This window comes from Siniperca chuatsi, linkage group LG4 (assembly GCF_020085105.1).
Source record: "Siniperca chuatsi isolate FFG_IHB_CAS linkage group LG4, ASM2008510v1, whole genome shotgun sequence".
Lineage (NCBI taxonomy): Eukaryota > Metazoa > Chordata > Actinopteri > Centrarchiformes > Sinipercidae > Siniperca > Siniperca chuatsi.
In genome coordinates this window covers 5,955,166-5,978,400 of record NC_058045.1, presented here as the reverse complement: position 1 = coordinate 5,978,400, position 23,235 = coordinate 5,955,166, and the positions used below count along the sequence as shown (strand labels likewise).

At 39.6% G+C, this 23,235-nt stretch overlaps 1 protein-coding gene across 4 annotated transcripts in view; it reads left to right on the top strand.

Moving 5' to 3' along the window:
* The window catches only part of mon2 (MON2 homolog, regulator of endosome-to-Golgi trafficking), a 42,015-nt gene that overhangs the window by 2,662 nt on the left and 16,118 nt on the right, over positions 1–23,235 (top strand). For all 4 annotated transcript variants that reach the window (XM_044193377.1, XM_044193375.1, XM_044193376.1 and 1 more), the window contains exons 2-16: positions 7,325–7,388; positions 10,251–10,378; positions 13,928–14,059; positions 14,480–14,609; positions 15,205–15,302; positions 15,723–15,848; positions 16,143–16,337; positions 16,752–16,876; positions 17,713–17,852; positions 18,314–18,467; positions 19,408–19,598; positions 19,992–20,073; positions 20,850–21,031; positions 21,877–21,989; positions 22,883–22,987. In XM_044193377.1, the coding sequence (XP_044049312.1) occupies positions 7,325–7,388; positions 10,251–10,378; positions 13,928–14,059; positions 14,480–14,609; positions 15,205–15,302; positions 15,723–15,848; positions 16,143–16,337; positions 16,752–16,876; positions 17,713–17,852; positions 18,314–18,467; positions 19,408–19,598; positions 19,992–20,073; positions 20,850–21,031; positions 21,877–21,989; positions 22,883–22,987 (1,965 nt within the window). The remainder of the gene's footprint in view (positions 1–7,324; positions 7,389–10,250; positions 10,379–13,927; positions 14,060–14,479; positions 14,610–15,204; positions 15,303–15,722; positions 15,849–16,142; positions 16,338–16,751; positions 16,877–17,712; positions 17,853–18,313; positions 18,468–19,407; positions 19,599–19,991; positions 20,074–20,849; positions 21,032–21,876; positions 21,990–22,882; positions 22,988–23,235) is intronic.

The window sequence follows — 23,235 nt, the reverse complement described above, 5'->3', positions numbered from 1 at the left end:
AGTGCCTGATACTTCAAAATGAGCTGTGTGGCACCATAAAAAGCATACATCTGGTCTCAAGTCTCAGGCTGCTTGCTGGCCCTTGTTTTGGGGCCTCATGAAACATCTCCTTCAATATTGATTTATTATCACCCATGTTCGCTGGTCCTTACCAACATCTTTCCCTCAGGGAGTAGTGCGGCAGTGCAGGAAGCCACTTTGATGTTCCCCACAACCTGAGCTCACTCACGCTCTGGATGATAGTGTTGTGATTGAAACAACCTTTTCCAATTTGAGCCGTCATGGTTATATTTGCTGGGATGTTACTGTGCTACAAACAAGCTGCGTACTGGTGGTTGTTGTTGTGAATTCAAATTATTTGTGGGCCTGTTACAGCACACAAATGTAGTCCTCACTCTGTCCATTCTTAGAAGATGATTTATTTTTAAGATTTTCTTTAACAGAGCTCATGAATTTCTCATGGAAGATTGTATTTTTGTGTCTTACCCACATTTTCAGCACTTAACACTTTTAAATGAATTAGCTGCTGAGACATTTAATATGAAATACTATCATGTTTGTTTGTAAATTATCAAAACTAATACTGAAGCATTGTATCATTATTGCAAAAGAAGAATGAGGAAGCCTTGTTTTCATTTCCCAGCCAGTGAGTCTACATTCCAGTTCCTTCCCCATTTCCCAATCCATCTCCCACAGTGACATTGCACCACAGCCAGTGGTTTCTCTGGCTTAAGAGGAGCCAAGAAGAAAGAAGTCCCATTGATTTTTCTGCATCATAGCTTCACACTCAGAACCTCTCTTTCAATGAGTAGCAGTCAGTGAAACCACCAGGGCTTTGCTGTTTGTTGTGCTCTGATTGCTTTTGCCTAGGTGAAAAAAAATACATCAAGCAGCCTCCCCTCTCTGTGGATGAGTCAGGTGCTGTCAGCTGTATATGTGTCTGCTTGTCTTGGGGAACACCTGCAGAATTAATGAAAGCATTATGGGCAACCTTTGTATGGCTCGCTTAGCACAACTCAGTTGCTAGACAGGTAATGTAGGCTGTACAGAGACAAAATAACAAGCAACATGGAGTGAGAACGTGGAGAACCGACACTATTGCACTGAAGCTCTGACTGAATAAGCCTTTTTCATAGTGTGCTAAGTCAGTTCTAAAAAACTGCGGAGTTTAGAGGCTCTCACAGCATGTTTGTAAGGAAGTCAGTCTGTGATGAGCTTCACTAATGTTGCTTTTCAAATAACTGAGCTGGCACTCAGACGTGGGTTAGTTCTGCTTTTAGGATCTCCACACAAAAAAGGCTCCGGAGAAGAACTGAAAGTACTGAGCACTGGTCCTCACATCGTTTGTACAGCAGATACCAGTATTTAATGTCCCTTTCTACTGGATGTTGACATTTTAAAAGCCACTTCATCCAGGACTGTATATGTACTGTACCGATCCTTCCGCAGTCATTCCAGAATATTTTGGCTTAATGTTTTGCTTTCCTAGAATTCTAAAATATTAGCATGGAAAGTGCTTACATGATTAATATAGTGTATATCATTACATGGTGAGATCGGATGACCTAAATGATAAAAAATGCCATGCTAGAGTTACTGTATGCATGCAAATGCACTAAAATCCCTTCTGCTGTAATGTAACTAAGGCCCTTTTTAAACTTGGCATACAAATGTGTATTGGGAGATCTGATCACAAGTAAACAGTCATAAATGCAGGGGTGAGAGGTGGGGGCAGGGTATCATTTAAAAATCTTTCAATTTTGATACCATTACGGTACATGATTTTGGTACCAAATACCAAAACAATACTTCTTCAGTTCCTTGGTTTGACTAATTTAAAGATGTTTTTTTTTTTTACAAAACCTTTTTTTTTTTTTTTCAATTTAATAAAATATGCCAGACTTCTCAAAATTGTTATCATTGTTTATTGTTGTCTTAACACAAGCGGCCCCACCAGAACTTAGCCTGAGTCTTAAATTTCAAAGTTATGATCTAAATCAAGAAATATCAAATTAAACCATAAGTTAACAAATCTAAGAAGCCAACTTTGTATACTTTTGATAGCCGATGCTATGAACACATTTTGGGTGGTACTGAAAAAGTGTTGAGGTTTGATACCCAGCCCTAGTAAATGCGCTCCAAGCCACTTTGAAGATGCATTAGGATTGTAAGCTAGAAAAATGCATTCTGTTAGCTGTCAACAACTACAGCAACCATGAGGCCTTGACAACATGCCGTTGGCTAAACGTTAGCGGTATGTGGCTGTTGCATGCTAACAAACTATTCTTAATTCTATCTTGGTGAAGTTTTCAGATTTTACTATCCAGCACAGTGGTACTGTAGACACCTACCTTAGAATATAGACACAAACAACATGAACTTATTTTTGCTTTTCAGAAAGATCCTCCATAAGATTACCCATTAACGTGATAGGGCTGGCATTTCTGCTTTCTGTTACAATGACATCATCATGCCAGTGGTAGTTCCCCTCACATGGCGGTGACTTAATAATGCTGACAGTTTTTCAGAGAGAAGTACTGTCTACATTTTTACAACAGAAAGCTTAAACAGCACTTTTTTTTTTGAGGAAGTAGGTGGAACAATGTGTTTACACGCAAAAAGAGATTTCATCAAGAAGTAGGCCAGTATAAAAAAAAGATTTTCATTGTGGAGACTGATAAGGTTTTGTGCACAAAAATGTTATCTTTATTCACATGCAGGGATTTATTGTTATTGGTTTCAAGATGAAGCACATGGCTCCACTCGAGGCTGAACAACGGAAACCCAAAACAAAATGCTTTTAATTAGGCATTTATTGGTTTGCTGGTTCTGTTTGACTGACTCACAGATTCTACAGTAGCAGAAGAAAGAGTTGTGCAGTGGACAAATGTGTCTCATCATCAGCCTCAGCAAATCAGAGAATATCACCCTGTTAAATCACCTCGCTAACAGCCACTATTATCATTTACTAACATCCTGCGGGGCAAATATCTTGATGAATACCTTCAATACTATAATGTAATTTGAAGGAGACTTTAAATACTATTTATAACTTGGCGATTGGAGAAAACATGCTCATCTTTCTCACAGTCTTTGGGCCACAGGCTGCAGAAGTTTTGGGTAACTCATTTCAGTTGACTAGATTGACAACTGTAGCACAGCGTGCAGTTAGTTTATGTTGTGGTATATCGGCGTTGATCGAGCGCCACAGGTTCACAGGTGTGAAGACATCTGAAAACCAGCAGCTACTGAAGCACAACTCATCTCGGGCTGCAACTATCAATTATTTTCATTATCAATGAATCTGTCATTTTTTTTTAAAGAAAATAGTGAATCATAAGTTCCCAGAGCCAAAAGCGAAGTCTAAATAACTTGTTTTATCTGACCAGCAGTTCAAAACCCAAACAGAGACCTCTCTTGACCAAGGGTAACCGTGTGCTCTGTCCCAGTTTAAAATCTTTTTGGTTAGCCTTTCCTCTGGCAACTGGACCAGGCGGCTCCAATACATGCCCAGTTTTTCCTGGAACCATTCTGCTCATCTACCAACACCACATGAGACTCTAGGTAATTATTAAGTCTATTATTGAGGACACGTGAATACAATTTATAAACTGTACTGATCAGGCTGATGCCTCTGTAATTTAATAGTTTAGGGTCAGCTTTTGCAGATTTAGGGGTGGGTTTGATTATGGATTTGTTCTACACAGATGGAATAATACCATTCTGAAAGCACGTTTGACATAGACAATGTAAAATATTCAACATATTAGGGGCTTTAAGGACCACATTAGGGATGTCCTCCACACCCACAGCTTTATTTAATTTAGCTTTATCTATTACCCTCTGCGCCTCGTCCAGTGTATTCTCTCTGCTCAGCATATGGTTTGAGCAATATGCTGTATTACTCATCCCATTTTCAAAATCACGTTTTAATATACAGGTTTCATTTAAATATTGATCATTAAATAGAGGAGGGCTATTGCATGCATAGAAATTACTATTCTCTGTTTCCCACTCTTTAAATATCTGGTTAGTCTCAAATGAAGATTCACCATTTTCCATTAGAATCTCCACTGGGACCAGCTTGCTCTTTTTTGGACGCAGTTTATGTATTTCCCTCCAAAATTGCTCTGCATTGCTGAGTTGTAATTGCTCTAATTGGAGAGTTTGTCCTCTCTTAAAACGTCTCTTGAAAAATCTCAGCCTTCTATCAAAATTAAATTGACAATGTTTAAATTCATTTTTTTAAGTTCCTTTTCTTGCTCTGGTCCTTACACTTAACCTGCGCTCAGCAGAGAAAATGTTTAACTTATTTAATTCATTATTCCAATATGGTTGTATTATTCTATAATACTTCTTCACACCATTCTTTTTTACAGCACAATATTTATCCATTTCCTTTTACAAAAGGTCACAAAAAAGACCATAACTATAATCCACATAATCCTGCATTTTCTGTCCATTTTCCAATTGATCTATGACCTCAATGAGAGCCTTACAGCACATCTCAGAAGAAAGAAAATTGTTTCGTCTTTTTACTTACTGCTGAAAGTCTACACTGTTATGGCTGTTAAAGAATGCTCCTGTTTGGAATCGTAGACACTGCACTGCGTGGTCAGGAAGTCTACTACGATCATCAATCAAACGAATACCTTCATATCCAACCCTGTCCACAAGATCAGAGGGTGTGTAAACACTAAATTCAAGGCATGTTTTTAGATCAACATGTGGTGTCACAATATAATCTACAACAGCTTTACCCTGTACAGAAATGGATGTAAAGTTATCATTTTCTGGATTTAACCTCCTGATAAGCACGTAGCATTTAGAATCTTTTAAAAATGGAATATTGGTCTCCCTGTGCTTATTTACAAACGTATCCACTACAACTCTAGGAGAAATATCATCTACATCAACATAATCTCTTAAGTCTGCAATACAACTCTTCAAGTCACCACAAATATAAACAGTCTACCTCTGTGGAGTACATCAGCACCAATAAATGGCTAAAGAAAAAAATCTACATTCTATCCCCATGTTGAGGTTTCCGGGGATAAATAGCAAGAGATTATGATAAAAGAATATTGTGACCACCGGTGTTCAAAATGTAAACATAGACTTCCATCATATGCTTTATCCACAACATTTACAAAGAAGTAGTCAAAAACTTTGTTCTTAACAAAAATGCCAACCCCACCTGAGGTTTTAACAGCTGCGCGGTTATGTCCAAATCAAGTAAATCCATCAAGTTCAAGTGAGCCGCTGGATAAATGAGTCTCATTCAGGGAAATGAAACAGTAAATGTTTAGCATTTTCCCTTGATAAATTACTTTAACAATTAATCCATCATCAAAATGGTTGACTATTCGTTTTCAAGTCAGTTGACTAAAAGTTGCAGCTCTAAACTTATCACAGCTGTAACTTAGGTCTAAATTTAAATGACCAATGCAAAGCCAAAGAAAACCACCAGACTTGCACTTGTCTTTTTAGTTATCCTTCATACTAGCTACAGTATATTATGGTCTCAGCCTCTGGGAATATCAAAAGTAGCCACAGCATGGTTGTAATTATTTGGTCCTAAAAAAGCTCTCTGTGTTCTCCTCATTGCCCCGTAAAGACCTCTGGTTCTGTTTGAGGAACAAAGGAGAAGAGGGAGACTAGCATTTTTTTGAAGATTAACTTTTTAAGGAGCTGTATGGTAATATGCCAGTTCACAGTTTGTATTAACAGCCCAACACACTAACCAGTGGTTGCTTGGTAACCGACTGTTCAGCAGGTTATGAATTGTTGACCTCCACAGTGGCTCGACCTTGTGGCTATTCAAATGACACGTTAAAGTGATATATATATATATATATATATATATATATATATATATATATATATATATATATATATATATATATATATATATATATATATATATATATATATATATATATATATATCAGGTTTGTCATACAATATTTCAGCCACTCTGACTTAAAGGGCAATTGCATGATTTCTCCCCATCAAGGGTGTCTAATCCAGAGAAGTACAACTTGCTTATCATTACATTGTGCTTGAATACTGTACACAAACATTGTGTTGGTTGAATGTTTTGCTAGCTTTTTTCACTTATCTAAGATGTTTTGCACTGCTTTAGACTAGAAGTGGTCACTGAAATTGGGCTCATACTGTATTTCTGTGCATGCAGAGATTATAGGATGATGATGATGGTTTTGAGAAAGGAGTTGAGAATCCAGTCATTTGTAACACAAGCATGCTCGGGATGTAGTCAGATCATGCAGTGGCTATATGAAAAATGCATCATGGTAATGTAGGCCCATTGGCTGTTTGCTCAGTTAAGATGCTGCTGCTACCACTGATGTGTGATATGTGATCAAGTGATATGCCAGATGTTGTGATTAAAAGCTGCAATTTGCAAGATTCTTTCCAGAATAAAAAATATAAATTGATTTTAAATGCTACATTTTCCATTTTTGCAAGGAAGTCATATTAACAACAGTGATACAAAGCAGAATAGCTAAATATGTTGCAGGGCAGACTGCTTTTGTTCACAATATGCTTCTTTCTTGCCATGTGTGGGCTTTGCAGATGGTGATTACCTCAGCATCAGGTTGCCATAAGAAAAATGCTCATTGAGATGATACAGGAGATAAATAATGTAGTTATGGTCTGTCAGTCTGTGGACTTACAGTACAGTTGTCTCAAGGTAGCCTACACATTTGCACATTGTATTTGTTAGACAGGTTATTTGCAGTAAAAAAAAGTGGTGTTTTCTTATGGTAACGGCAAAAAAGTCAGAATAGGAGAAGACGATTTGGTGAAGAAGGAGTAAAAGTGAGAATAGGTAGAAAGGGTGAGAGGGAGTAGTGATGGGGAAGAGTGCTGGGGAGAGGAGGAGAGAAGATCTTGACAGGCTTGTGGTGGCTTACGGTTGTTATAGAAAGATCGCTGATATTAAGATCTCTTTTGACTGGTTTGTCTGTTTCTCTAACGCAGACACAGACTGACTCACATTTAGTCTGTTTCCATGTCATCCCCTCCTCCTGCCCTTTCTCTTTCTTGACAGTCCTCCTTCCCCCTTTACTTCCAGACACCTCACTGGGGAAATCACTTTCTACTAGCACATCCTTCTCAAGTTGAAGTCCGTTCTTACCAGATTTAAGCAGCGAGGCCTTCCTGTTTCTCCCCTGTGGCCATCATTACAAGACGTTGTGTCTACCACTGGTAGCACAGTGGTGCTGCACCATCAGCACCTTTTTGATGCATGTTACATCAAATGTTAACCTAAATGTCTACTCTCTTTTGTACGCCCTAGGCTGCGGAGTCTGGCATTGTGAAGATTAAGACCATTGCAGCCAGGAATACAGACATACTGGCAGGTGAGTTAGAAAGTGACAACAGTGGTGGTTAACTGATATATCTATCATCTAGTTGCCACTTTGTTCAAGTGTGCACTTTACTCCTGATTTACTTTACTCCTGATCATGTTAATGTTCATCATGGTGTCTGTTTTTAGTTGTCTTTGGGTTACAGGTGCAAACTTCTATTGACATCACTTGTTTCACAGTGTTAATGTTGATTGATGTGCACTGTCCCATATGAATGGAAAAAATACAAGCAAACAATGGTATTAATGTGTTTACATTAACATGACAGTGTTTTCTGCATAAAAGAGACATACAGAAGGCCATCACCCACTATATTTTATTTTAGTTTTTTTATTAATGGATTCAGCCTGTGTCAAGTTATGTGCAGTGTACTGTAAGCAGCTGCTAGGCTGTTAACCAAGTCCAAGAGGTACGATCACATCACACCTGTTTCAGCCTCTTTACATTGGCTCCCTGTTTGTTTTAGGATTGATTTTAAGATCTTACTGATTACATTTAAGGCTCTTCATGGCCTGGCTCCAGATTATATTTTAGACCTTTTCACAAATCAGAATCAGAAATACTTTATTGATCCCTGAGGGGAAACTCTTTTGTTACAGCTGCTCACTATCACGTCAGTGCTCACAGGGATAGAAGTACTAAGCAAAAAATGTAATACACCATAATACAGGTCAGAAAATAAATTAAGTACCAAGTGGGTATAAGTATAAAATAAGTGTGAAGTACATAGTGGGTTTACCGGTTGATGATGATAATAATACGGTATAAGGTAATAGTGCATGAACTGTCAAGTTAAGTGTAGCTTATTAAGATTATAATGAGACGGAGGATATTGCGCAGCAGTAATAGAGGTATGAATAAATATCAATAAATAGGGAATTTTAAACTGAAAAGAGTATACTGCACAGGAGTATTAACACAGAATATTGCACAATTATGTCAAGTATTGCAGAGATGTAATGATCAATGTCCAGTTTAGTGACTTAGGATCATGCAGACTGACACTTAGAGGGAGGAGTAAAAGAGTTTGATGGCCACAGGCAGGAATGACTTCCTGTGGCGCTCTGTGGTGCATTTTGGGGGGATGAGTCTTCCGCTGAAGGTGCTCCTTTGTTTGACCAGCACGTCATGGAGTGGGTGGGAGACGCTGTCCAAGATGGCGTGTAGTTTAGCCAGCATCCTCTTCTCTGACACCACCGCCAGAGAGTCCAGCTCCACCCCCACAATGTCACTGGCCTTACGGATCAGTTTGTTGAGTCTGTTAGCGTCCGCTACCCTCAGCCTGCTGCCCCAGCATGCAACAGCATACAAGATAGCACTGGCCACCACAGACTCATAACACATCCTCAGCTTTGTCCGGCAGATGTTGAAGGACCTCAGCCTCCTCAGAAAATAGAGGCGACTCTGGCCCTTCCTGTAAACAGCTTTTAATCCCTTATGAACCTTTATGTAGTTTGAGATCTTCGGGCAGGGGTCTTTCTCTTCCTGAGTCCAGGATGAAAACTAGGGGGGACAGAGCTTTTGCCATCAGGGCCCTGAGGCTCTGGAACAACTTGCCCGAAGAAATTAGGTTGTCTGAGTCAGTGTCTTCTTTTAAGTCTCTTCTTAAAACGCATTTTTATCGGAAAGCATATCCTGATCTTACCTGGCCTGTCTGTTTATTTTATTGTTTTTTATGCATTTTATGATTCACTGTGGTATTTTATTTCTCTCTCTGTGAAGCACTTTTAATTTGTTTTGAGAACTGCTCTATAAATAAAGTTTATATTATTATTATTCCCAAATAATTCCCATATTGCTGTCATATTGGTTGCTCACCCAGTGCACTGTAAGATAAAGGATACCTGCATATTAATATATATTAGTGCTCATGCCTCAGCTTTGTTTGTAAATTGACATCTGCATGGTCTGAATTCCCTACAAAGCACTTTCAAATGTGGCTAGTCTCTTAACACCTGGATAGGAAATTGTTTCTATGCTGTCTTGATAAACAAAGTCCAGCTTTTAGAAACATTTGCAGAGTTGACACATAGCTGACATTTTCTGAGTTCCACTGTTAACTGTCTGACTCCAACTGCCGCTCTGTAAACTGCAAACTGCACACTAACTCATTGTTGAAGAGTTCATTTATCTTTGTTTCCTGAATGCATTTGTTAGTCACAGCAGCGTAATGAGGTATTACAAAAACATTGAATGCTGAAACCTGCTGTGCAGGTGTAAGCCAAACCAATGTAATGATGGTGAAAATGATACAGGTAGTTGGATGCAAAGCACTGGTTCACTATTATGATTATGATTAGACAGCACAAATGTATCAAGGCCTTGCTATCATTTCATTTTTCGTTACTATTTCAAATTCTAGGATTAAAAACCCAGTACAAATATATCCTTTAAAAGTAATTGGATTCACTTTTTTTTTTATTTCATAACTCAACCTGTGATTAATAATAATAAAGTTACAGAGAATGTTTTCTTTTTGTTATTTTATGCCTTGGTATGGTATTTGTTCTCCATCCCGGTAGCTCACCTGGTAGGGCACGTACCATTAAGGCTGAGTCCTTACAGCCCGGGTTCGATTCCTACCAGCGGCCTTTTGCTGCATGTCATCCCCCCCTCTCTCCCGCCTTTCCTGCCTATCTCTGCAGCTCTCACTAACAAATAAAGACAAAAATACCTGGAAAAACCCAGCATGTTGTGTTTTGTGCAGGAATGTCTTATATTTGATATTTATTTAAGTAAATCTAATGACAGCGTCTTTATACTTTTCACTCCTTCCCCCAATTTGAAGCATCTGTACAGATATCCAAAGAATTTACAGTGACATTTAGCTTTATCGCTGTCCTTTTCCTGCAGCTCTGAAGGAGAACAGCTCAGAGGTCGTGCAGCCTTTTCTGATGGGCTGTGGCACCAAAGAGCCAAAGATCACCCAGCTGTGTCTGGCTGCCATCCAGAGACTGATGTCCCATGAGGTGGTATCTGAGGTGAGGACCATGAGTAGCATTTCGATATTCCCATATACATACAGCTGACTAAGGCTTATTATGTTCCGAGTTGACATATGCGCACACAGAAAATAGAGATTAGCATATTATAAGCCTAATCAAAGAGCAATATGATAAAAAAAAACATTAAATTATACAAATTAATAATTTGTATAATTTTTTATGAATATTAGGGCAGTAAAAGATTAGAGAAATAGAAAATAGAAATATGCCTGAGTCAAAATTCCATTATCTTGTCTAACATCGTTTTTGTCTTAGATCAGCTAAGACAAAAACGATGTTTTGTAGGATGTAGAATTTTGTAGGATCATGACTTCTTTGTGTCAGTTCTGAATCAGAAGATTAATGCATAAAATGGCATAAACACACAGCATCAACCAATAAAAACACCTAGCTGATATTAAGTTGCTCCAGATTTTCCACAAAATTCCTCAGGCTTCCATTTCTCCATCTACCCCTTTGGTAAGGTGGTGAAATCAATAAGAGGCCACTGCTCTCATCTGGATTCATCACCTTGTGTCACTCTACTTCACAGAATGACACAAGGTGATTATCATCTCCAAGAGTGCCAAGTCAATACACATGTCCTTGTGGATATTGTTATTTAGAGCAAATTTAAGTTCACCTACCACCTTAGGCACATCCTTTCTAATATCCTATAGGTAATTAATTCAGATCAATACAGGAATCAATGTAACTCATCAATACCCAATCAGATATAAGTAATACACGCTTATGTAATGGGTGGAGAGGATTTGAACTTTTTTAAATAACCCAGCTGGAGTCAGACCTGAGATCAGAGCTTTTTCAAAGCTGACACCCTGGAGCTGTTGTACAACTGCCTTGTTAATACACCATAAAAGACAGTTATTAAAAGCCATCCCTTTCTACATTTTGATGTCAGGCGTTTATTTAATTAGGCATCATATCATTAGGCAACATAGGTTTTAAAGCTTATGCCTTTGGTAGGAGAGTCTGAGTGTTCTTTACTCCCAGAATAAAGCCTCTCAATTGTGACATGGCAGGCTAGGGGTGGGCGATATGGCCAAACTGTCAAGGTTCATAGACAAAACAACTGCTTTTTACTTGTCACCGTTATTAGCTTAAGCCTATGGCATTTTACACTGCATAAATTAGCCTAGCGGCTAGTGGACGTTTCCTCTATTAATAGCTTAACAAATTCTCATTAAGGCTATGGTAGGGGAAACACTCCCGCAGTGGAAACGGTATTGCAAAATCTCTGCTGGTGGCAACATTTCTACCGACATCATTTTTTCTCTTTTCAGTACATATTATGAACATTTGGGTTGCAATGAATTATCATTACTAATCCATCTGCTAATTGTTTCTCAGATTATTCGATAAACTATAACATATCATATCAGTTGTTATAAAAATGACCATGCCAATTTCCCAGAGCCCAATGTGACATCTTCACATTGCTTGCTTTGTCTAAACAACAGTCCAAAACCTTACAATATTTGATTTCCAATTATATAAACAGGGGAAAAGCAGAAAATCCTCACATTTGAGAAGCTGGAACCCACTTTTGTTTGTCATTTTTGCTTCATAAATAACCACGATTATCAAAATTGTTTATTTATTTTATGTCAACTGTCATCTAATCGTTTCAACACTAATCCACATCAGTTCATACTGTTGCATATATTCACACCTCAAAGATACTGTCTATAATAAACACAATTTTATTGTGGCCTACTTGAGTGGGTGGTGGAGTGCCTCATTCAAGGGCAGCTCAACATGAGTGTGTCAGGCAGATTTTCTCTGCTAGTCTGAGGTTATTGGAGTTTCTCTTGGCCTTTAAGATAGCATTTAGTCTTAGTTTCTTTTTTTTTCGCTACCCTTTGCCAGAGTTCTCTATCCTTGTCTTTGAGCGGCTGTTGCTCCAAACAAACATCTAGGACATCTAAGACACACACCTCACATATTGTACAGCACGCACATTTTCTGATCCATTGAACATTGTGAGTCCTCTCTTTTCTCTGCCAGCAGCACTCCACCTCATCAGCAACTCTGAACTGCAGGGTTTAAAAGCTACCTGAGGGCCTTACAAGTCAAACCTCTATTACCTCAGTATTGATTTTTAAGGTGTCACTGCAGACAAACAAGTCAGATACTTTGTCACGTAGAGGGAATGTGGTGACAGTTAATGTCATTTTGTTTCCTTGGGGAAGGAGAGGGATCTGTTCAAATATCTTGAAAGAAAAGGTTGTAATAGGACAGAACAGACACTGACACATTGCTTCTTACTGATAGCACAACAAAACTGTCAACATTTTCAAATCTGGGCATCAACCTCTGCAATGAAAACACTGTTAATGATAACTGTATGCTCCTGAACCACATCTACATAGTAAAATGTGTCAACAAGGTTGTTGCTGTTGGATGATTCTATTACACTCCACAGAGTCGACGTTGAGCCAAATCTCGAACCAATTGCATCTAAACCCCTGTAGAAATGTTTGGGAGTTGCAATGTAGCATAAACTCTCTGAACAGAGAAAAAGGTTATGTTTTTATGTTTAAGTGTTAAATCCTGCAGTATCTTAAATGTAGCCGTGGCTTTAGAGCTGAAACAAATTATATAAAAAGTATAAAATATTAGACAGAAAATGACAAGCCAACAAATTGATAATCAGCTAGCTGATTAAAGTCATTAATCAAGCAAAAATAACAAACATTTGCTGGTTCCAGTTTCTCAAATGTGAGGATTTGCTGATTTTCTTTGTTTTATATCATTGTATATTTCCTATCTTTTGGTTTTGGAGTCCTGTGACTAGCCAGCAATACACAAAAGAGCAGCTCAGAGGGGTTGCGTGACGGGTATTTGTATTTTGGGCAGCTTGACCCAAGAAAGGACATGCTGTGTCACTTACTGTGAGCATCAAGCGATGTAATATTGACTGGCAGCTAGATTTGGTATTATTGAACTCCATGATTTTATGACCCCTAAGCAGGCAGCACCAGCTGGTCCCACAAGTGTGTGGTTTGTTGTTTTGTGTGGCCTCAGGCTGAGCTCTCATTTGACTTTTCTCTGTCACAGTCTAGCAGCTCTGATACTACCTCCTGAGTTGAACTAAAAGTGCATGCGTAGTACCTAGGGTTGCAACGTTAGATAACGGGAGATTTTCACGGTACAATAACCGTCTCAGAAAATATCAGTTTCACTGTACACAATTATTATTATCTGTTACAATGACCCTTAAGGGAATGAAAACAGAAGGTTTTTTTTTGTTTTTTTGGTTGAACAAACGCTATTTCACAAAATAGTATTTCCTGACACACATGAAACTTGATATAAACTTGAAAGTTTTTTGTTTTTTTCCTAACACTAATACGGTAGAATTCAATACCGTAGATAAGCAAATGTACATGGGATGATAACCGTCAATTTTCATTCCACAGTATACCGCGAAACTCTAATGTGCACACACTGATGGATGATCAGTAATATGCTAAGATTTAATATCAATGTAAACAATTTAAGGCGTTTGTGTATACATTGCAGGCAGCTGCAGGGAACATCATCAACATGTTGTGGCAGCTGATGGAAAACGGTTTGGAGGAGCTGAAACTTTTACAGACGGTCCTGGTCCTGCTAACCACCAACACAGTTGTACACGATGAAGTACTTTCCAAGGTACAAGAACGACACACGCCAATATCACACAGAATGTTTGCATGTATGTGGACTCAAAGCCTTGCAAGTATCCATATAATCCAGTTCTGTTTCTCAGTGAGTCATCATCCATATATTATTAAACTGTGGCTATAATGTTTTATTATACCCATAAATATATTTGTGGTATCCTTGCTCCAGTTTGTGCAACATCATAACACTGTGCCAAATTATATGGACTATCAGACTGATTCTTTTCACACTATTTTCGTTAAATGTTACAGGACACCAATATATTGAAAAGTAAAACTCTTAAGACTCCCATCTATATGAAGTTACCTGATCAATCCTTGTAACCTGCAATGGCCGAGAACTCAGAACATGATTTTATTTTACCCCTCCTGAAGATAGATTGTTGATGTATGTTTTGTCCCTGCCCAGGCCATTGTGCTGTGTTTCCGTCTTCACTTCACCAAGGACAACATCACCAACAACACAGCGGCCGCCACCGTCAGACAGGTCGTCACTGTGGTCTTTGAGAGGATGGTGGCTGAGGATGAGCGGTTCAAAGGTCAGAGGGAGTTGGTGCTATTTGAGGAAAATGGGGAGTCCATATACTGATGGAAGTTGAAACATTGATGGGATACAAAATTTGCACAGAGAAATTTGATGTCTGATCTCATGAAAGATTTACAGCAAATTTAAGCATCAGTTCATGAGACATTGTGCCATGATGGAGAGGTGTCTACAGAGAGAGTACAGAGTAGTATATAGGTTATATATAGGATTCTTTGGAAGCTCAAAACTTGTCATCAGCATCAGGGTAAACGCCAGTTAGACTGCCAACCGAATCTTCTCCTTTCTCTTTAAGGAGAATAATGGTGATTGTTTTTTCCCAACAGCCATCCTTTCTATCAGTTATAACGTTTTCCTCATCTACTTAATTGCTGGACATGTGGCAGTATGTTTAATAGGGAGTCCAGGAGGGCAGTCAACACCAGTAATCGATTAATCAGCCTATTAATCAGTCATTGATTATTAATATTGATTAATCAGTAATGTCCCTACTCTGAACTAACACTTTCCCTGTTGATTCACTCATTTTACTGTTGTACTCTCAATGAGTTGTTTAAATGCCTAAAATATTAATTGTATCCCCCCCCCAGGCATTGTGGAGCAGCCTCCTCCTGTCCAGGGTAACACCAACAGGCGGTCTGTTAGCACCCTGAGGCCCAGTGCAAAAGATGCATACATGCTGTTCCAGGTATGTCCACCAGGGGGCGGCAGCCTTCTACACTGTTATGCCCTCTTCCCAGCAGCTTCAGATGAAACAATTGGATCAAGTTGGTTTTGAAACATGGCTCATGATCTCATCATTTGTGGACTAGAGACAAGAAATCAAAATAGTCCCCACGACTGAAAATTACTGATATTACCAACCTCATAACCTTGAGTTTTAAAGTTGAAAATAAGTTAGTACTTGCTTTCATCTCTGCAATGAAGTGAAATGTGCAAGAAGTGATTCAAAGGTCCCTTGTCTCAAAGTCCCTCATCATTCCTCACCCACGCTGCACTTTTCTGTGATCATGCTTATCCTTGCAGCAGAGCTCAGTGACTGCACTGTTTCAAGCACTGTGATGTGTGTAGGACATTGTTTAAAATGCTGTTGTGCACCTCGCTACAGGACTTGTGCCAGCTGGTGAATGCTGATGCCCCCTACTGGCTGGTGGGGATGACAGAGATGACCCGGACGTTTGGCCTGGAGCTGCTGGAGTCTGTTCTTAATGATTTCCCTGGCGTATTCCTGCAGGTACATGCAGCCTTACATGTTATGGCTAATTTTGTGGACACTTATTAGATAGAGAATTTACAGATGCAAAACCCTAGAAGACTTTAACCTTTGCATGATTAATGTTTCCTCAGATATTTTTGTCATTTTGTCGACCTCCTACTCCTGTGTATTTTATATTATCTTAACATCAGAGATTATGCAGCTCAGTGCAGTGAAATGAATCCTCTTTAACAATAGTCTGTCTTTTTATTACTATGTTTCATCTGATCTCTCTCTCTCTCTCTCTCTCTCTCTCTCTCTCTCTCTCCCCAGCACCAGGAGTTCAGCTTCCTGCTGAAGGAACGGGTGTGTCCCCTCGTCATCAAGCTCTTCTCTCCCAACATCAAGTTCCGGCAGGGCAGCAGCAGCGCCGCCTCACCAGCACCTGTGGAGAAACCTTACTTTCCCATCTGTATGAGGCTGCTTCGTGTGGTCTCAGTCCTCATCAAGCACTTCTACAGCTTACTGGTAAGGGACCGGTCTGCAGTGATGGTCGACTGGCCAGAACTGTTGCCTGATGGATACTCTATGAGCAAGGGATTTTCTCCAGCACAGATCTGATACACTTAACTGACCTGGTCTGATTAGCATTGGATTAGCATAGTAGTAGTTTTGTCTTAGTTCTGCTCCAGGCGCTTTAATGAGCTTAGCTGCATCTGAGTAATTCAGCATTGCAGCTGTTTTTATTTAGTGATATCCTATCAGTCCTTGAAATGGAAATTTGTCTTTTGCCCGCCTCCATCAAGAAGTATGGTATGCCACAGAGTAGCTTCATCAAAGCCTGAAGGGATTCAGGGATTTTGCCAGAGGCCAGCCTCCAGTTATAGGACAAAGCTGGCCAAACGTCTGTCCCACTCTGATATGTGTGTGTTTGGTTTGCAGGTGACTGAGTGTGAGATCTTCTTGTCTCTGCTGGTAAAGTTTCTGGATGGGGAGAAGCCACAGTGGCTGAGAGCAGTGGCTGTGGAATCAGTCCATAGGTTATGTGTGCAGCCACATTTATTACGGTAAGCAATATTAAGCTGTACAAAATCAACCACGGATTTTATATAATGAGTCTCAAAGCCTTAAAATGTTCTTTATTCCCGTCTTACATAAATGTTAACTCACATTCCACAGCTGCATTGAGTGAAAAAAGACTGGAGGTGTTTTGTGCCTCACACTGCTTGATCATTCTTTAATGACGCTTCAGTTTACAGCCAAACAGTGCGATGTATCTGGTCATGATAGCTAAATGTTTCCATAATTGCTGATTTATCTAACTCTTGATACAACAACAGAGGTTGAGCTAAGCAGGAAAAGAAACCTACAAAGCATACCACTGCGGTACACAGTGTCCTCTACCATCCAAATAACATAAGCTATCATTATGTAGCCGTCTCGACTTTTAATACTTATACTGTCTCTGCTGTCGACAGGATACTGAATAGTTTAAATTGTATGGCATTAGCGTGGTTCTAGGAATAGCAATGCTGGTCGTGACTCAATCCATCTGTTGATCTCTTTGGTCCAGAGTGAAATGTCTCACTTTTCAGATTGCCATGACATTTGGTGCAAACATAGTTCCATAAGTTGAGGATGATATTTGCAGGTTAACATGCCAATATTTTGTAAAGTTAGTTAAAGTTAGCATTTTAGCATGCTAATTTAGCTAAACCTGACAGCACAGCTTAGTCTGATGAAAGCTGAACAAAGTCTGACAACACAGAGCTGAGCCTGAGCCAAGCTTGGTGTTTTTCGCAGTATAGTTCTCAGCACCCAAATGGCCAGTTTCTTGCTTTTTTTTTTTTTTTTTTCTTGCTGACCTCTTATTGCAAAAGTGTGTGTTCTTTTCCTTTTTCAGTTCGTTCTGCCAGTCATACGACATGAAGCAGCACTCCACTAAGGTATTCAGAGACATTGTCAACGCCCTAGGCTCCTTCATCCAGTCCCTCTTTATCAACCCCAATGCGGGCAACACTGCTGCCGTCAGTGCACCTGCTGGTCAGTTCACTGATTTTTCTTTTCTTTTTTTTCTTTTTTTTTTAATGTAATCAAATCCTCATTATAAGCTCTACAAGACTGTATTACTAATGAATTTGAAAGTCTTTTCTTTTTGTTCAACAATTCCTGGAGCCTTGGAAAAGTCAATGAATTTCCATGTGTCCATAAAGCTCTGTAGATGTCAAGGACATTTGTTCAAATGCACCTTAAATTCAGATTTAGTTGAGAAATTCATTGAGATACATTTCAAAAATCAATTTTTAAACAAGTAGTAGCAAGTAAATTAAATCAACACAGTTGATGTACAGACACAAGTAGTCATGAAATTGTCGTGGATATTTAATAGCAAAAATGTGTTTTCTTATGTTTTTCTTCTTTTTTTTGTTGTCTTGTGCTTTATTCTACTCTTTCTGACTCGTTTTATCCACTCTTCCCCCACCACACTCTGACTTTCTGTCCAGGTGGCTCGGGTTCGGGGGCCCAGGGCGTAGCACAGGGCAGCCCAGGGATGGGAGGGGTCAGCGGCAACCTAACCACCCAAGCTGCATTTGAATACCGTGGTACCTGGATCCCACTTATGACTGTTAGTGTCCAGGGCAGTGCCAAGGCCACCTAGTAAGTACTGTTACCACACAGACTTAAATAGTTCACCTTTCTGACTCCCTTTTATCCCTTTCCTTTCATGTGTACACAAATTTAATTCCTGTAACACATGCACAGAACAAGTGAACAGTTGTAAGGATTACCATCTCTGTACTGCTTAAATATTGCCATAAATATAAGCTTGTAGCATCACTAAGTTAGCTGTATCTGCTGCAAGCAGTGATAAACGATTTTATATTAAACAACACGGGATCATAATAAGGAAGAGATCAAAGGCTTAACCCTGCTTGATGAGTGAAAATGCTATTGTCATTAGTTTTTGTTTTTTCACAGGAAAGCAAGGTTTAAAATACAGGGAGTTACATTAGCCAGAGGCCTTCCTGTAACAAAGAGAGGTGTTGTATAAATTGCCCTTTCTGATGGTAATGAAATCTATTTGCTAATAGTAATTAGGATTCTTGCTGGTTGTTTTGAAGGCTGCATGGAGCTGACTTTCCTTAGTATGAAGGAGAGTTAGGCACACACCTTTGATGCTTTTAGTGTCTTAAACACAGAGTGGAGAAATAACAGCAGCTGTTTTTTCTATAACAGACAAACCAACAGAATCCAGGTAAAAGCCGTGGTCTTATAATAATTTCAGGCATTAAATCCACTTTTGATAGTTAGTTCTGCAGGGAAGAGTTAGATGATGCAAAGGTGATACTGGATACTTGGGACAACCGAAATAAAGCAGTAATTTGTGTGGAGGGAGGCAGTGTTTAGATGTCAAGATGGGACAAGGAAAAAAAAAAAAGCTGGTGTATGTTTGAATGTATATACACCCATGAACACACACACATTTAAATTTATGGATGGACCATGTAACATTTAGAATTTATGGACAAAATTCAATTCACACCAGCACATACACACACTTTAACCTCATTTGCTCTGTCCCTTTTTCATCCTCCAGTCTAGAGATGCTGGACAAGGTGGAGCCCCCGTCCATCCCGGAGGGCTATGCCATGTCTGTGGCCTTCAGTGCCCTGCTGGACCTGGTGCGGGGCATCACCTCTATGATCGAAAGAGAATTGGCCGTGGAGGAGGAGGCAGCTGCTGAGTTCAGGGAGGCTCATCCTGATCAGGAGTGGCAGCCACAGTCTGGTGAGAAGTGTTTGGAGAAAGACAAGCATGTTCTGATAATGCAGTGAAATGTAGGACATAAACCAATCAAATTAAATATAAAGAGATAAGTAAGCTTGAAGAGGTGCAGTAAACTGAAAAGCACCATCTTAAGGGGGAAATACTAGAGTATCTGTGCAAACTGTACACATACTGCATGTTTACAGTCTGTGTTTTACTGCATGATTGCCAAACTCATTAGAATTCTGGGTGGTTGCACTTCTGTGACCCCTGGTGGCCAGTATTGTGCCTGAATGTCTTTATATTTTCAAATAAGATATCAAAAATGGAGGTACGTCTAATACTGTATGGATACTGTCTAAACTAGAGTGAAATAATTCCTGAATAAACTTATTATTTGTGTTTCTGTCTCAGGAGCCCACCTAGTGTGTGAGGAGATGGTCAGTGCCTGCTGGTGTGGTCTACTGGCTGCTCTGTCTCTGCTACTAGACGCCAGGTAAACGGGCTCTACCTTTTCACCAACTGCTCTTTTGCAGTCAGCAGTCATGTTGGATGTACATATTTGTGATTTAAGCAGGAGAGAATGAATTGTCCCATAGGAAATCCCAAAATTATACTGTATACTGATCCATTGATTTGTCATATGTGCCTCACAGTTGCAAACAAACATTTTTAATTTGTTCAAATTTATTTCCTGTTTGTGTGTTTGAAAATGTCAATTGCTGACAGTAGGTAAACTTTGACCTTAACTGATTTCTAGCAATTCGCTAAAGAGGAAATTGTCTTTTAGACTGTTTCATAGTTGTTTTATTCAATGTTGCACAATGACACTGCACAATATGTTATACTTGGCAACTTGAATGTGATGTACAGGCCAAGCAAGAACTTTGCCTTCACAGATAAAATACAACTTAGTGTTCAGTGTCCACACAACTCTACCAGCTATCCTCAGTTTGAGATGAACATGGTTTGCAATTTTCTATCCAAAAAAAAAAAAAAAACACTAAAGATTTAGCTTAAGTCTTAATACATCACACACCTTCTACCTCTTTTCCCCAGGGTGATAATAATCATTCAATCAGCCTTGATTGGAATTGGTGTGGACATTGCCACTTAAGTAATAACACAGTACATGCGAACACATGACACACAACAACAGTCAATTGCCGCAGACTGTACAAAGAGATACTATTAGATGTACTGGATATCAGACTACACTCTTCATTTTTCTGTTGTTTTTTTTTTTTTCTCTCTCTTGTTCCGTCTCTTCAGCACTGATGAGACGGCCACAGAGAACATCCTAAAGGCAGAGCTAACCATGGGCTCGCTGTGTGGTCGTCTGGGTCTGGTGACGCCCCGTGACGCCTTCATTACAGCCATCTGCAAGGCTTCTCTGCCGCCACACTATGCCCTGACTGTTTTGAGCAGCAGTGCCGCCAACCTCTCCAGCAAAGGTACGGCTCTTCAGTTGAAGTTCTGTTACCTCTTTTTCTTTGTACAAGTCATCGACCCAAATACTTTATTGCCTGTACTCACACACATACATACAAATACACCTGAAATACCTGGATAATACTGCAAACCATTTGGTCATGAGTTTGATATGCATGTTTGTATTCCTGCTTTAATGCCAACATTAAAGCAAGAAATCCAATATATAGCTGTACCACACACATCTAAAGGTCCCCCTTTCCAGCCCTGAGGATGGCCTCTGGTCATGTGTATTTTTGTTAAACTAATGAGCACTTCTCATCTCCCATATGGTTAGATATGCATGCTGCTAAACTGAGCTTAACTGTTGGCACTCTGCCTGTCCCTATTGCCGTACTCTTATTGCATTAATCCATAACTTTTCACTGTGGCTTCTAATTAGGAACACCAAGGAGAATGTGTCTGGGGAATGTAGATGTACACACACACACACACACACACACAGCTGCTCTCAAACCAACTACTCAGACATTCATTATATGCATATTAGCTTGTAGAGATAAAACCGGCAAATTGGGTCTCAACTTTCGATGGATATTTGCCTTGGAGTTAATTAAGAAATCTTTCCTTGCATGTCGTAAGCTTGTTACAAAACCTGTTTGTGTGTATTACTGACTATCATTGAAAGACTTGACTCTTGTGTGTGTGTGTGTGTGTGTGTGTGTGTGTGTGTGTGTGTGTGTGCGTGTGTGTGTGCGTGTGTGTGTGCGTGTGTGTGTGCGCATGTGTGTGCGCATGTGTGTGCGCATGTGTGTGTGTGGGTGGGTACGTGTTTGCACATGTGTTTCTCTGTGCGTATTCTCCACAGCCTACTCGATCCAAGGCCAGAGTGTGCAGATTATCAGCCCCTCCAGTGAATCTCATCAGCAGGTGGTGGCTGTGGGCCAGCCACTCACCGCCCAGCCCCAGGGCACTGTGGTGGTAAGGACACACAGGCACACACAATTATGAAAAGGCTATGGTGACACTTAACATTTAATTTAATTTAATTCATGTAGCAGTTTTCCCAAAAACAAAACTTAGAAACCTTTCATAATCAAGACAAATTATACAAACAACAATTTTCCAAAAAATGATTTAGCAGCTGCAAAAATAAAGCAAAACTGTTGCTGTTGGGGAGGATAAATACCCTGAATACTCTAAAATAGAGCTGTAATCCTGACCACCAAAGTCCAAGGCAAGACGGAGCACAGTTGAGCAGTGACTCGAGCAGTCCAAAGAGGGTTGAGTCAAGTCAAGACTGAGTCCAGATGGGCTCCAAACCATGGTATGGTTTTTTGGTATTTGAGAGTTACAATATCCAAGATATAACCCAAAGAAGCACTTAAACGTGCCGTTCACAAAAAATCTGTCCTGTCTGATGTTGCTGAAGTTTCTCTGAGTAGTTACACACATACACTCCGATAAAATAAAATGCACAGCAAAGCAATTTGTTTACCAGGTTGTCTGTGTTATTAATATGTATAATATGCACAACACCCACTTTATAATAATGCCCACATAAAAACAGATCTCTCTCATAGTATCCTCCAGGTAAGGGAGGTAATCCTGTGCATCAAAATTTCCCTTGAGTGCAATAACATTTCAAAATACATGGGCAGTGACATTGACCCTAACCTGGAATCATTATGCTGTAATTAGAATTCTCCCCATAGTAATAATAATAATGTTAACATGTTGTTTTCTGGTCTCTTACACTACTGTATGTGCATGTATTACCCCTTTTTCTCCTATTTCACTCATTGGGATTTGCTCTGGAGAAGTGTCAGCAAATGCCTGCATACCTGCAATATAACTGTCTGTCCCTCTGTCAGCTGACTGCCAAGAACATCCAGTGTATGCGAACCTTGTTGAACCTGGCCCACTGCCACGGGGCCGTGCTCGGCACCTCCTGGCAGCTGGTACTGGCTACACTGCAGGTACACTGCTACCACCTGGTACCACACATTTACACGTAACCACACACACGGATGCACACACTCATCTAATTAGACAAGGATAAATAGGCAGCCCACATTCTCTCTCACTCACTCACTCACTCACTCACACATGCATGTACATTTCCTCTTGTAATAAGGCAAAATTACATTTATATGTGCATAAATGTATACTTGCACTGATTATGAGAAAAGAAATGACCTGCCAAGAATAACTTTTACAAACCAAA